Consider the following 16,705-nt stretch of genomic DNA (forward strand, 5'->3'; position numbering starts at 1 on the left):
TATGTTCTTTGGAGCTTGTATCCACTAGCATTTGATGCCACACAATCATCTTCAGAATTGTCGATAACATTTTTTGCTTCCATATTGATCATTTCAAGTTGATTTTAGTGTTAAATTATTATATAAGATAATCAGAAAAAGACTGAAGCTAGGGTAAATTCTTCTCTATATATGCTAGCCATTTATGTGTTAAAATGACTGAGATTTGTGAGAAAACCATGGAATTTTAATGTTACTGTAACATATTAAGAAAATTATTGTGATTTGGAGTATCTCAAAACCACTGATGATGTTGATGAATATTTATATCCATGGCTTTAGTTTGTATAAATTGTTCTGTATAATACCCTCTTCTTTGCTAAAGTTTATGATATAAAAGTTAGTTTTCATTGGGGCAGTGTACAGTTCATGTGCAATAACTCTAATATAAAGGAATCAAACATTCTGTCAAAAATTTTAATACTTTTAATAAAAAAAGGTTTTATGCTGAAACTATACAAAAATATATTTCTGTCTTTTTATTGTTGTACAACTGCAAACTGTATGCATAGAATATTAAATAAATTTAAAAAAAAACAACAAAAAAGAGTTCTAACTATGAACAGAACCAAATTACTGTTTTAATAAAGGTTTAAATCAATTTTTACACATATATCTATATTTTTCAATGAATTATAATTTTAATGTAAACATAGCATCGACAGTTTTAAAGATCAGATTAAGTTCCAAGATCACCTGATTAAAACTTCAGGTACAAATCATGAAAAATGTATCTAAAGGCTGGGTATGACTCAAATAAAATTTTTTTTTATGAAAGAATAATTTAAGCAAATCAAAAATACAAGTACATCCATTCATAAAAAATCACCAACATTACAGATACTAACATAAATTATGTGATAGGGTACATGCCTTTAAAATCTTGCTAACCTGTTTAAATGATACTAAACTTGGATACAGTCGACTGTATAGAAATGACTTAATGAGCCATATAACAACTTTTAGAATATATTGTATTGATTAGTGTTAGACTTTCATATAAGCAATTTCAGAATAAATACTACAATTCTACATGTTTTGTTAATAAAAATTAAAAAAAATATATTTTTAAGTGTAAATAAATTTTTGTAAGATGAATTTAGGGATATTGCTAAAAGCCATTATACAAGATATCCATAATGTATGATAGAGCTGTTTGAATATCTTATATACTTTGAAAGATATTCAAGATTATAGTAGAATTATAATGACTTATAAAAATTAATAAATCATTTCAGGTTTTCTAACAAGCAACTAGAATAAAATTTGTTATTAGTTCAGTTTAGCAAGTTGTTACACTAACAGTAAAACTTTCATCTTATGCAAAGTAGGAGGCTTTCAAGTTCTGTGTAGTGTGATGAAAACTCACAAGATTCACCTCAATTGAATGAATAGATAGAAAACCAAAGGAAGAAGTAAGTTGACAGTTATATATCTAAAAATGTTTGTCTATTTGTTGATAAACACAAAGCTATACAATGAACTGTTTGTGGTGTGCCTACTGCAGGTAGTTAAAACCTATTTTGAGGTGATTATCTCTCACCAGAACTACTATAAGGTATGCCTTTATATCAACTACTTATGATTTCATTTTCTTATGATTTTTAATAACAGATAATAATTTTAATTTTTTTCAAAGAATATTAAATTAAATATATATATTATATTTAATGTTTTATTTTTATTTTATGTTTCAATAATACAAAGTTTTATACAAGTTTTAGTATTTTACTATAAAAGAACAGTATGTTTTGACCCCTAACTAATTTTCCAAGAAAATGAATACAGTTTTCTGAAATAAAATAGTAACTAATGAAAATTGGAGAAAAAAAAATGGAGAAACGTACAAACAACTTTAAAATGCAATAGATGTGATAAAATACCAAATTATCTGACACGGACTATACTTGTAATTGCACCTTTATCTTTTATAAAGTAAGGCCTTATAGGACATAAATGTTGTGACTAATACTAGATTTCTAGTAACTTTTCTGTGTATAAAACAACAAACATTTGATATACACCACAAATTATCCATTCAAATATTTATTATGGATAGCATTCTGTAACTATGCCTTTAAACATAGTTAAAATAAGTTAAGGTACAATGAGAGGCACATATTCTGGGGTTTTACTGATTAAATTTAAGAATACTGTCACTGACATTGAGTATGAAAAGTAGATTTAGCTATTTAGCCTCGTAAATATTAGATTCTTTCTGTTGAAATAAGTATAAAGTATGACCCAAACAGTTTCAAGCAATACCATTTTATCTGTAATCTTTGGAACTAAATATCTGTAACGACTCTGTATTACTTTCTCTTGTATAATTTTACAGCATTTTGAAACATGAATCCAGAAAACCTAATTATTTTCAGTTTTCATCAAGAACAACATATTATAATGTAAACTGTACATGAATATTATATAGATATATGAAGCAAATGAAACATTAAAAACCATTTTGCATTAAAATTTTTGGATTTTCTGTTTTATCTGCCATAAAATCATACATTTCAAAAAGGAAAATAACTATGATGCTTAGATCTTATTATTTTACATAGTGTAAGTACTGAAGTTGAGTAATTGCATTATAAACAAACCATCTAGAAGAAGAGCTTTCAAGTTTTTATTAGTTGCTTATAAATTACATTTTCTTTTTCCAATTTCATCCATCATAGTGTTCCACCACTTGTCTTTCAGTGTACATGAATTCTTGCTTGAGTTTGTTAGACATAATGTGATCAGAACTAGTTTAATAAGTGTGTGCAGTGGATTTGTTTGCAGGTTTTCAGGAACCTTGACCAATTTTGAGATCATAATAATTTGTTTTATCAACTTTATGAGTTCAGTCTTCCTGCACCAATCCACAGTTGTTAAATTTGTATAATGACGTATGAAAAAATAGAAAAAATATTAGGCAGTACACAACTTTATACCTAGTATAAAAGCATGGGTTAGAGATTATATCTGTAAAAAATACTGTTGTAGTATGTGGATATTTAGTTTATCAGTTTTTACTAGATGGTGTTTTGTATATAATTATATTGTAGTTAAAAAAATAATTATGGGACAGGTACTAGAAAGTAATGAAATTATAGAAATATTACTGTCAACATTAAAATAACCCATAATCTGGACCAGCCAGCTTTGTGGACTTAATGATACTTTTATATGTGTATATACCATGACCATTGAAACAGAGGTTTCAGTATAAAGTTAAAAACGAAGACAGGTGTGTGTGTGTGTTTATGAAAACAAAAATTAAATGTAAACCTAGAGAAAAATGTTGTTCTATTTCCTTTCATCTTGTTATTCAATACCTTATATTACAACATACAACACTTGAAACATGCAGACAGAAATTCTGAAGGGCAATCTGTTGGAACCCAAAATATTCTTGGTTTTCACTTGTCTAGATATCTTGTAATTAATATGCTCTTTCAAACATATTGTTAATTGTTATGAATATATTTCATAATCTTAAAGGCTAATCTAATCCTTAAATTCTCATTGGCCAAGTGAACATGTCTGAACATTTTCAAACTAATGTTCACCAACAAACAGATTCTATAATAAACTGTCTCTCCACAGTGTGTGTAATAACAAAAAAGCAACAGTTTTTGATTGCTTGCTTTCTGAATACTTTAAGTACAAATACATGGAAAAAGGAATTTTTTCAGTTAAAAGTTTTATATTTTAAAGTATTAAATAATATACAACATTACACTTTTCTCCATGATTTAAAGAACAATATGTTAGGGTATGAAGTATTACTTGTTTTTCTCCAATTTCCTATGATACCATTACAAACAAATACAAAACACCCTTGTTCCTAATATACAATTTAAAATTAGTGTAATGCATAAAATTGGATACAAAAATAAAATACTTAGCAGTTAATCTATGTAAGCATTAATTTTTTTTTGTAATCAGGTCTATCAACTGTTTATAAATTATATAGATATGAATATGCTCTCTAGTTGCATAAATGACAAAAAAAATATACTAGTCACAGTTTTTGTGAACTTGAAACCTCAACAATGGCACTTTGAAGCTTGAATGACATAATGTAACATTGCACTATAATTGTGTTTTCATTCCATGTTGTGGTGATATGCTAGAAGGCAGTTTTAAAATCTAACAGTTGTTTTTGTTATAAAGATAACACTTTAAAACAGCAGTATGTGAGAAGACTCATGAACATGAGAAGGAAGTATCACACAAGTGGAGAAGCAGGAGTTGATAATCCTGATTCTTCTTCTGGACTTTTGACTTTGCCATACTGACCAATGAAAGATCCATCCTCGGTAAACTTGCCTGTATCTCCTTCTCCACCATACTCTGCCATGCTATCAGTTTCACTCAGTGGAGGGGCCAGGCTACTTGCTAGTGATACCCGACTACCATTTAGAAGATGGTGATTACTGGAACTGATAGAACAAAATTAATTTGTGCCTGTAATATCCAAGTATTTGCAATTATAGCTCACTTTCTTTGAAGGTGAATTTAAGCAGAATATTCAACATATGAATTTATTTTCTAAGAATTTCCCTTGCCATTTTTCTTAGGTTCAAGACATTGCTGAGCCTAAAATATCATCTTGAAACCAAGATAAATGGAAGAAGAAATCCATATAAAAGCTCAGTCTACAACTTAAGTTTAAGTTACTGATAACAACTTGTGTTTTCAATCAAGGGTAATTTTATTATTATCAGAAGATTGAATATTATTTTCTATGACTGCTTTTTAATTTCCTTACTAAGATAATTTTAAAATATTTTTTGGTATTTATCTCAAATTTCATCAAAATTAGAAAGTAATTATACTGCTATAATGGTTAATATTTTTATGCAGGTTCTTTTGGTTTAATAATTTTGTATAAAAATAGTTCAAAGTTCAAAAGCTTCAATTCTTGTGCCACATCTTTGGTTAGCCTAGCTAGTGCTCACTGATAGGTCTAAGTTCACAGCAGATGCTAACACAACAATTTCAGTTTTTTAAATTTTCTTATATGTATGGTACTCCTCACATCTTTGGTACTTTATCAAAACACACTCTTAAACTTTAACAGCACTGAAATGACTAACTGATGGACAGCAACAGACACTGTCTAAATTATCACTGATTATTCATTAACTGACAAAATCACTCAATAATTCACTAAAAGCAGAAGATACAAAATAATAAATAAAAAATTTTAAAAATACCTAAATCATCTATAAAAATATAACTATTTTAAACACGATAAGAAACAACATTCTAAACGTCTGACATCACACAAACACAAAGCTGGCTACAGGAAGTAATACAGTTAAATATTCTGCAAAAGCTAGAAAGGAAACAATTACAACACTCATTAATATGGTAAAGAAAGAAATTACCAAAAACCAGTACAACTAATCACATAACATAATAGTATATAAAGAAATGTTATATAACTAGTAATAACCAAATATATATGATAAAACTACCGTGAAATAACAACATTAATATGGATGATACACTAAAATGGTTTACTTCTACCATAAACAATATCCAAAGCAATCACAATTAGACGTGAAAGTTCTTAAGTTTTACATAAAAGATCAAGATGTCCTGTGAAACTTCTTACCCATAACCTGTAACAATAAGACTGTTGCATTTCTCATTGAACTGAATGAAATTTGTGTTTAAAATGAGCAATAAGAAATCTCACTTGTGGAAACTGAAAGTGAGTTTACAAGCTATATTCACAATGTTTTGTAATGTTGAAAAAAAATTCTATTGTATCTCATAATCTGTGGGTAATAAACACTGTAACCCAGCTTACTTGAAATATTTGTAAATGGAAGGTTTACAGCTTCAAAGTTTAAAGTGTTCATCTCATTGAAACTGTAAAATTTAATGTTAAGATTAATGATGCTAATATCTAAGTCCAGATGTTGTCTTTTGTTTTTAACAGAAATGTGTTTTTCCTTGAGTAAGTTCTGGTAGATAAATTAGTTTGGCTCTGTCTTTAAAACTTCGATAATTCATTATAAGAATATTACCCATATTACTAGAAGTATGACTGATATACAAAGCTTTACTATACTTTTTTCTTTTTTAGTAAGACTTGTATTGGATGAAAATTATAGTCCAAACAAATACAAATCTCTAACTTGTTGGCTGAAGTTACCTCCCATTGGAATTTCCTGCATTTATTGAAAGACGTTGGCTAAATTGTACAAAGGTATAGTCATGTAAAAAAGACATGCTCTGCAAGTGAAACAATGACAACTTTATGTGAGTTACATTGTCCTAGAAATTTCTATGTGTACCGCTACAGAGTAGTCATTTAGTATAATTATTAAAAAATCTCGCAGCCCGGCATGGTTGAGGCACTCGACTTGTAATCTGAGGGTCGCAGGGTTCGAATACCCATCCCACCAAACATGTTCAGCCTTTCAGCCATGTGGGTGTTATAATGTGATAGTCAATTCAACAATGTGTTGGTAAAAGAGTAACCTAAGAGTTGGCAGTGGGTGGTGATGACTAGCTGCCTTCCCTCTGTTCTTACACTGCTAAATTAGGGATGGCTAGTGCAGTTAGCTCTCATGTAGCTTTGCACAAAATTCAAAAAACAAAAACCTCACAACAGTTGATGGAAAGTTCTTTACGTTTTATCAACAGAAATAAAATGTTTGTATTGTTATAACTTCAAAGTCTTTAGTTTTCTCTTTACAATGGAATTGCTAATGATAACAAATGGTTTATTACTTTCTCTAAATTTTCTATAATGTATTCGTGACCACTATCTATTAGAATTGACAAATCCTTAGTTGTAGTTTTTTAGCCTCAACTATAAACGTGTGCATATTGTGCTTTATGTAATTTGGAAAACGAAAATGACTCTTATCATTTTGTAAGTTTTAACAGACTGTTCACAAAAATATTAAAACTGCAATATGTTTACATATGGTAATTTCTATATCAGTTTTTGTTTTTTATATATACCTCATTACCTGAAGGTTTTAATGTTTTCAAAGTTAACATTTTCCTAAATTGAAAATGTATTATCAGCACTGACACTTGTAGCTAATACTGGATCACCAGGGATTCTTCTTTGCCCAGCTAAGCATTTGTCTGATTTTTTTCCTCCAGTCTTTTTTACCCCACTTAACTGTACTTGGCAGTATTTATCTCATGATATTCTCCACCTATGTCATTGCACATGGGTCATTCCATGCCAATTCACCCAGAAAAAACAAACAAACTTTTCCCAGTTCATGTCATAGATTTCCTTGAAAAATTCAAGCAAAAACTTCATTTTGATTTATTCAGCCATAGAAAATCCTAAAGCTGTACCGCATGGCTGAATAAACCAAAATGAAGTTTTTGCTTGAATTTTTTCAAGGAAATTTATGACATGAACTAGGAAGCCCTAGGTGAGTTGGCATGGATTACCCACCTTCTATCCTGGTACTGTGTATAAACACCTAATTTAAATAATTTTATCACTTTTAAGACTGACTTTATCCCATCATCTAACACTAGCTCTTATTGAGGAAAGAAGATGATAAAGTTTCAGTGGAGGTAAGTATTAATGGAAATACATTTTCAGTTTAGTAAAGTGTTAACTATCATAACATACTTAACTCTACTGCTACTTATAGTTAGAAGCCCACACTGAGAAGGTGGAGAGGCTGGTGAGGGCAGTATCCATACAAAAAAACATTTGCATAAATGACTGGTATACCAAGATAAGATTGGTACCAGAGTAGAGGGAACTGCAATAAATTAAGAACAAGTATGTTATTCACCTTGAACTTAGTTCCTGTATCATGGGTGATTATTATTACAAGCTCATAGTCCAACCACATAGCTGAGGTTCCACTACTTGGGGTTGGAATTAAAGGATCTTGGTCCCTACATCCCACAGTGATGGCTAGAACAATTGGGCTTTAATGTAAAGACAGACAGACAGACAGACAGAAACACACACACACACACAAATATATACTATTGATTGAAACCCAACTTGTAACTATAGAGTGATGCATTACAAACCATTAGAATTACAGTGAGAAAGTATGCAACACTGAAGCAGACAAACCTTCTTCTTCACCTGAAGAAGCCCAAAAGGCAACACCCTAGGCTCATAATAACAGAATTGTGTATGAGGTTCTCAACCTAAGGAACAGAACTCATCCATTCTGGAATTATGAACATTCATCCTCACTTCTCAGTCAAGTGGATAAGGAACATTCCACCTGCCCATAGAATTAAGGGGAGGACATGGAACATTATGCTCAACCAAGGTCCCAGGATGGGACTACTCCATGTTCAGAATTATGAGGAGATAGTGGACCTTCTTCCATGTACAATGTACTGAACTGATACTGATCAAAAAGAAGGCCCATCACACCTCAACCAGAGAGCCAAACATCAAACTTGTACTGGTATTACAAGTAGGCTTCCATGTTGGCTAGTGCTGATCCTAGTTATATCAAGGGGAAAAAAACAAAACAAAACAAAACATTCATGGCCCTTTGTAGAATGGCCCCCCACTTCACCCCTCTTAGAAAATGTAGGAATTCACTCTAAGGCTTTGGATGTGACTGGAAACTGAGTGTGGTAAAGACTCCTTAGCTCCACTAGTAGAATCTGTGTTGGAAAGTCCTGAAAAACAGTGCTCTGCAAACGGTGGAATCGGTGAAGAAAGTTCATAAATTTTTAAAAGCAAACCAACCTTGATTTATTCAACCTGATGATTGGCATGAATAGGCAGGATCTGATTTCGCTTTACTCATGATAGTCAATGAGTGATGGTCGAGCATAATATGGTAATATCATCTGGTGAGCTCCTTGGTGGTCTTATGGAACACTTCATTTCTACAGGACCTGTTTCAACTAGTAATAATTATGGTAAAATTGTGGTTGCTAGTGTGAAATTGGTTTGATAAAAGCACACCTGTCTGGGCAACACTTGCCACAGAGTGGGATCCTGTGAAAACAAGATAAGGGACCCTGAAATATATAATTACAAATACTCACCCCTCAAGATAATCTAGCAGAAATGGTTAAGATAGCTAAAAAAGAGTAGAAAAAGTCATTAGATTAAGAGACTGCCCCATGAAGCAGATAACGTGAGATAAAGATATAGGGGAGGTGCACATACCAGTCGACACAATGACCTCCAGTGGACAATTCAACCAGGCTGCAAAAAACATAAAAAACAGAAATCTGATTAAATATGATTCACAAAAGATACCTTGCCTTCAAAGAGAGCTCATAATAAAAATGTTTTCTAGTATCTCTAAAGGTGCAAGTGCAGGCAACAAAACCTTTAAGACCCTTACTGAATATGACTGAGATTGAAATTTGTTTAAACACAGAGAGAAAAGAAGTGAGCAGATGAATCTTGGAAAAAGGACTGAACCCCTACCTGACAGAGTGTTGGGTAAGAAGAACTGGTCTGAGGACATAGAGAGAATGTGAAAGTGGTCTGTGGACAAACAGCACAAATCACACCAAATGATGATGCCTGTAGGTCAGAAGCAACAAAAAATCTCCATGTGAAGGAGATACATAGCAAATAACAGTCAGGTTGCAAACAGGTGTAGAAAAAGAACACATAACCTTAATCCATTTGGGACCAATTACCCTAAACAATGTGAGGAATCTGGAGAGTATTGGGGACTTAAAAAAAACATGTTGAACGGTAGTTGACAAGGCTGCTGTAAATAATAGAAATTGTGGAAAATGCAAAAAACCTCTGTTAGAGAGCCAAATCAAAAATGAGTTATGGTTAACACCAGTTATTGAAAAGGCTTCAACTTCCTCCCCATATAACGTTGCCAATATGATGTCATTACGGTTGATAAGTGCTCATCTTGGGATTAAACAGAAACTGAGTTAGGTACATGTCATCCTAGAAATTAGACCCAAACACTGTGTGAAAGAAAGCATAATTTCTATGTCTGGGTGTACCATATCAGATCATGGCTTCCTCCTAAAAAAAAGAGTAGGAGAGTTGGACACACCAGAAAAGATCACAGAAACTGTAAGTTGGGTGTAGCAGACAATCTGGTGCTATAAACAGGATCTGACAATGGGTTGGAACAAGTCATATTTCATACACTGGACAACATGTGAAGAGGAGAGAAAGCTGAGAGTGGTAATCCAATCCTATTAAGAAAGAAAGCATCTACTTCCAAAGTCCAAAGATGAGCTACTGGAAACAAAAGTGTCAGTAGTTGAGTGATATAATGAGAAGTCAACCTGCCAATTAGAGTTTCAAAATGAAAGACAATCCACCTAAATCTTGCAATACAACATATATTCTGTCTGGAGGATCTGTATAAATTAAGACAATGGACTTACTACTGCAGGCATTACCCATGAAACATGGAAAGCTAGGAGGGTGATAAGGCTAGACCCAAGAAAGGAATAAAAAATTTGAAAATAAAGAACCCTAAACCACATGCCTCCTTGATGAGGAACATAATACTCCACTACAGAACAGTCAGAATGAAGCCTGACAATATACCCATTAAGATGCCTAGACTACAAGGCATTGCCCGTTTTAGAGCAAGAAGGTCAAAAACATTGTGTAGGGAATTTTTCTTATCCATGCACAAACTCTAGAAGTCCTGTCTGTTGATATATGCACCCTATCCCGAAAGCAAAGCATTCGTGAAGAGAATGAAACTCTGCATGAAGTGGCAATAGAGAAACTAAAATCATAGTAGTTTCCAAATTTAAAAACCCCTTGAGATTAAAGAATGATCCGAACTAAGAAAACAGGGGAAATCAGTAAAGAGGTGTGTGTGATCCTTGTTCACTTAAAGATCACTGAAAGGATAGCTTGAGTTCTCAGGGCAAAGGAGAAAGAACCATCTGAGTAGTGGGAGAAGGAGAGATGAGTAAAAGCATAGCATCCTATTCTATAGCATTGAGCAGGATGGGAGACAGCTGAAAGCTGAGATGAAAAATACAAAATACCCAGACTGATGAAATGTGAAATTTGAGCAAGAATAGAAGTTGTAGTCCTAAAAGGGAAGCCCACCTGGGTTGTATTTGAATGTAGAATGAGGATGTGATGGTAAAAATTGATGAGATCTTGTCAGCAATAACCAGTTGTTCATGGAAATAAGATGGAATGAAGGGGATGAGAAAAATCAAAACTTATACAATATGGCAGATTCCTTGTGAAGACTGTGCTAGTTCGAAGGAAAAAACTAGGAACTGCAGTACATGACCCTTGTGCACCACAAATACTGGTAGTGATGGGGCTCCACCCCAAAGACAAACTGCAAATAGGAGCTAACTACAACTAAGCTGGACAACTACAATCCCAGTAAAAAAACAACACAGACTGAGGAATGAGTAACATGTGAATCTTAGAGAATATAAGCATTGATATAGACAAGGAAGATTGATGACTGGACACCAATTTCCTGACAGAATAGGCTCAACATCTGACAGGAATAAAACTTTGAAGAACTAGCCTGTCTCTCTCTCACTACTCCCAGATCTAACAGATTCAGATAACTCTGGACTAAGTTTCAAATCCTACCAAAATGCAAGAAGGGGAAATCCCACAGGATTGGTGGAAAATAGTTAGAAAGTTGCAAACTGAATGACCAGTAGTGACTCAAGGACCTGCAGAGCTCCTGGACTCATCATTAAGGTTACTAAATGTCCAGGAACTTTTGAAATGAAGCTTCCACAGCCTGTGAAAGCATACAATAATCGTGAATGCTGCTGGTGATCCAACTAAGGAGTGGAAACCTTGAATATAAACAAAATTTATTCTGAGTACCAATGTACCAAGTGTTTGGATAAAGGTTTTATATCAATGAAAAAGATTATATATTTGTTTTTAGCTGTCTTCAAACAATACTGAAGTGAATGTATTATTTGCAATATTAAATCTTAATATGAATAAGAAATTAGTTAGTATTGTTTGTGGTCTCCAAAAAATTAAGAAAATTAATATACTGTTTCTAGATAGAAGTTTCATAATAGTGAAAACTGAATATACTCTTCATGGTCTTCAAAATACAGTACTAAAATGAATATATGTCTTATGAGGAAATAAGAACATTATTTTTAGTATTTAGAACATGATGAAAGTGAGTTGATGGAAAAAAAAAGTCTTCATACCAGTGATAAGTTAATAAACGGTGTTTATGGACTTATCGTAACATCAAAAATGTGAGTACATTATTTTTGAATAAAAGTCTTCCAAACATTGAAAACCTGAGTATATTGTTTGTGGGTAAAAGTTGATAATGATAAAAAGTGTTTCTATATTATTCATGGACAGGAGTCTTTCGAAATGTTAAAAATCTGAGTATCTTGTTTGTGGACATGAAAATGTTAGTAAAAAAAATACAACAAATTTACTACACATATCTTTAGATGCATGTGAAGTAAAGCAAGTCTCACTGCTTATACCTCTATGTATATTATAACTTTCAGATAGCACTTTATGTCTGACTGATGCTCTCCCCCTTGTTTTTTTTTACCTTGGATGTTAAAGGATAAAGTTCTCTTCCAAGTATTGCTGTATGTTGTTTATTACACCCTAGCCGGAATTTGCTCAGGTGCCTTTTTCTCGCTAATAGGCATGTCACATAAAATTGATATTACTGTATACTTATGTGTAAGTCTGTTTGAATCTCTAGTATGCTACAACTTTTAATAGTTAGTGATGGTAATACATGTCATATATTTTTACCAGTGTATATTTGTGTGTGTGTGGAGGGGGGTGGGGTGAATTACAATACAGAAAAAATACAATACTAAAACGTTTCCAAGCCACTAGTTTTAGAAACAAAATGTTTATATTATCTATAAAAACACCACAAGAGAAAACTTCTACTTACGGCTTATTGTACTCATCAAAGCCTCCCTCGTCAAGGCAATTGTTTTCAGAACCTAATGCCACCTCCTTTTCATATACTGGGTATTTTCCTCCTGCATTTTGTCTGACAAGATAGATAATGACCAAAATAATAGCTAACAGAATGATGCAACATACCGGAGCTATAAGCCAGAGAGGTATTCCTGATTCTTCAACTGGTTGAACGAAAGGAGCAGCTATAATGATAAGAAACGGAATGTTTCAATTGACCAGTTTATATCACCATTTCTTGTGTATGACCATTAAGAAGTGTTTAGAAGTTTCTTAAACGAACCATATAAAATATATTAATTATTAATTATGCTTTTAAAGCATTTATTATAATGATTGTGATTTGTTTAGTTTGGGAACTGCCACCATTTTTCCAAGATGACTCAGATTTTTAGTTTACCCACAAAAAGTAAAACTTAAATAATACTTATTGTACTAAAGACTAGCAGCTAAATCATTATCAAACTTATTATTTTATTGTATTATCTCATGTTAATCTTTTTTTTTCTCTCTGAACTGAGGCAAGACAAATAAAACTACACATAATAAATATTAACTCTTCAGAAATGTATAACAAACATTAGTTCACAAAGAGTATTTTTGTTTGTTTTAACTCACACGGCCATTAAACGTGCTGGACAAAATTTAACAGAATATTGTAATCAATATTTTCAAAACTGAGTATGGGTTTAAATAATTATAAAACAATACCACTTACCAATAAACACAAATTGGTTATTTTTGTAATTATAAATAAATGCAGTGCAACTAATCTAGTTGCTAACTATTATAAAAAGAAATATATGCATATTAGTTAAAAACTGTGGGTAATGGCTAGCCTTAAAACCTGTGGAATATCGAATGTTATATGCACATATGTATGTATAAATAAACTGCCGTTTATGTTGAATGATTCAAATGTAAAGAAGACCCAAAATATGACTGTTCCTTTTTCACATAAATTGCACAGTTTAAGTATGTTTGTGTCAGTTGGTAAGCTTTCTTTCATGTTTCATAATCAAAGCAACAGGTCATTACCAGCCCACTATTAAAACAACTCACCTATCATGTCCCACTCTGCCCTCTGTTACTTCACTATAACATGAACATATTTTATCTACATGAACTTACATTGAAAGAAGAAACTTTAGGCACTGTTGATTAATTGAACAATGACAAATAAAGCAAAATACACATCAGAATATGTAAAGGAAAGTCATACAATAGATCCTTGAACAATAGCAATTTAGATATATGTTATTATTTCTATAAGGTTACTTTCATTAACAGTATTGGTTATTTTATTTATTATAACTAATTCCAACTGTTTTGTTACTATTCGTTTTTATTATACAAATTATTATCTTAGTTTGTGGACTCATCATCTTAGTTGACAGTTAGTGTTTGAGCCACATATAACTTTTATTACAGTGTAGGCATACAATGTTCATTACAGTGTTTACTTTAACTTTTTAATCTCTTTTAACCTAATATTATGTTCATTACTTTACCATAATGATTATTCTGTACATGTAGCTTATCATATTTATTTAGAACTAACCTAAATCTCTTAAACTGGCTGAGTCTCATGAAATATTATTGGGTTTATAAGTGATATGGTTTGAAACTTGTAATTAGTTGTGCTTATTGGGTTTATAAGTGATATGGTTTGAAACTTGTAATTAGTTGTGCTCATTATTAGGTATAATAATTTTTAGTTCTGATCTATGTAAGTAGCTTGCTTTGATCAAAAGATAATATCAGTTTTCATTACATAAGCTAAAGAATTATTGAAATGTTGACAGACTATTTATTACTTCAAAAGAAATATGTACAAGTTTTTTTCTGTACTTTGAATATTTCTAATTAACTCTGTTTTATGTATGAATGACAAATTGGAAATCTAACAAAATTACAAACATGACTGGATTTCTAACTTACATTTATAATACTGGAGTCAAAAGCTTGAACTATATGAACTTTATTGAACCACAAATCTTAACAGGCAGAAACAGACGTAACAAAATGCAAATATTGGAATATAAAAACAGTATTATACAAACATCATGTTACTTACCATGGTTTCCAATTTTTACCTCAGCTATAAGACTTGGAGTTTCATAAGGGCCATCAACGGAAACAACTCTTAACTCGTAGACAGCATTCATTTCCAAGTTCGTAATCATAGTGTAATCATTTTCTAATTCAGAAATAGTGTTTGTCCAGGCGGAATCTCCTATAAGTTAGACCAAATCATTATCAATAGAGCTAATAATTATAATTTGTTTGTTTTGTAAGTTAGGTATACTCTGTTCTTTTTTCTCTCCTACTTTGAACAATAGTATTATTAAGATGTCTCTTTTTATGCGTGGAATTTTTCTTTAGTATATTTTTATTACAACGATTATTTTGTATTGTTAACTTATTCTATGGATTAACAGCTAATTTAAGTTTCCTGAGCTTTTCAACACATGAGGTTATTTTGGATTTATTAGTGAAAATATCACTAACAGCAAGTGTAATTTAACTGTAATTTAAACATTTAATTGTAAAACAATATATTTAGTTAACTATACTTATTCACAGGTTACTTTTTATTTTTGATCTAAATAAGTAGCTTTCTTTAATTGGAGGTTTATATTTATTTAGTAGATACTTTAACACACTGAACTGTAGAAATGAAGCAAGACAATTAAAAATGATACAATAACATAAATGACACAAAAATGTACAATTTTCCAAATATTTATTAAAAAGAGACTTGAAATTTCATTCTCAAACCAAATTTCGTTTAAGGACTAAAAAAATGCTAAAATTCTAATACAAATATATGGAATAACTATCATTACAAAAACTTCAATTAATTACTGGACACATGCATTTGACAAAATAAAATTTGCTAACATAAAGTTAGAGATCAAAATTAAATCGACCAAAAATTTAAAACAAAGCTGATAAAGGAATGAAAAAACCAGTTTTTAAACATGAAATGTATTGGTGCAATAAAAGTAATGGTAAAGCCTTGAAAATGTACAGATGTATTTTAAAATTGCTTCTGTATGAACCTAAACAACAAATATATGTTTGTTCTGTTCTTCTACAATGTCTGATAACTAATTATAAAAAGCAGAGACATAAAACTTTTTTATAAACTAAACTTTTATTTCAATAAAGATTAGATTGATTTTTACTTTAAGAGAACAGATTCAGCCACACACATCTGTTGTTCACCTTTTAATCTGTACTACAGAAAGAAATGACTATCAGGGCCACCATCAAGTGCAGGAATCCATATTGCATGGAGTATAACACAGCTGTTACCTTTCAGTCTGTTCTGATCATTGAGTACAGACAACCATATTACCTTGAGTACAACACAGCTCTTATTCATCTTTTATTTTTACTGAACAAAGAAATGACAACCAGTTTGGACATCAAGTGCAGGCAACCATGTTATCTTGAATACAGTCAAGCTGATACTTACCTTTTAGTCTTTTCTGAACAAAGAAACATCTATCAAAGTGATAATTAAGTTCAGTCAAACATACACAACACAACTGTTACTTACCTTTTAGCCTGTACTGAACAAAGAAATGACTACCCAGGTGGTCATCAAGTGCAGGCAACCATGTTACCTTGAGTATGACATCTTCCTTATCATCATGAATTTGTGACCAAATAAAGATTGGTACACCTGGAACTATATAATAAACAAAAATAGAGTACTTGCATAATTATATGAAATTTAATATGTTAAAAGTAAAGGTAACACTATTTAGC

General features: G+C 31.5%; 1 protein-coding gene across 1 annotated transcript in view; it reads right to left on the reverse strand.

Moving 5' to 3' along the window:
- Nucleotides 1–447: 447 nt before the first annotated feature.
- The window catches only part of LOC143225136 (neuroglian-like), a 42,578-nt gene continuing 26,320 nt past the window's right edge, over nucleotides 448–16,705 (reverse strand). Inside the window, exons 13-16 of the mRNA XM_076453997.1 lie at nucleotides 16,494–16,625; nucleotides 15,003–15,161; nucleotides 12,897–13,110; nucleotides 448–4,472 (exon numbers count right to left, since the gene is read on the reverse strand). Coding sequence (XP_076310112.1) covers nucleotides 4,259–4,472; nucleotides 12,897–13,110; nucleotides 15,003–15,161; nucleotides 16,494–16,625 — 719 coding nt within the window. The 3' untranslated portion in view covers nucleotides 448–4,258. The remainder of the gene's footprint in view (nucleotides 4,473–12,896; nucleotides 13,111–15,002; nucleotides 15,162–16,493; nucleotides 16,626–16,705) is intronic.

Source organism: Tachypleus tridentatus, chromosome 9, assembly GCF_004210375.1.
Source record: "Tachypleus tridentatus isolate NWPU-2018 chromosome 9, ASM421037v1, whole genome shotgun sequence".
Lineage (NCBI taxonomy): Eukaryota > Metazoa > Arthropoda > Merostomata > Xiphosura > Limulidae > Tachypleus > Tachypleus tridentatus.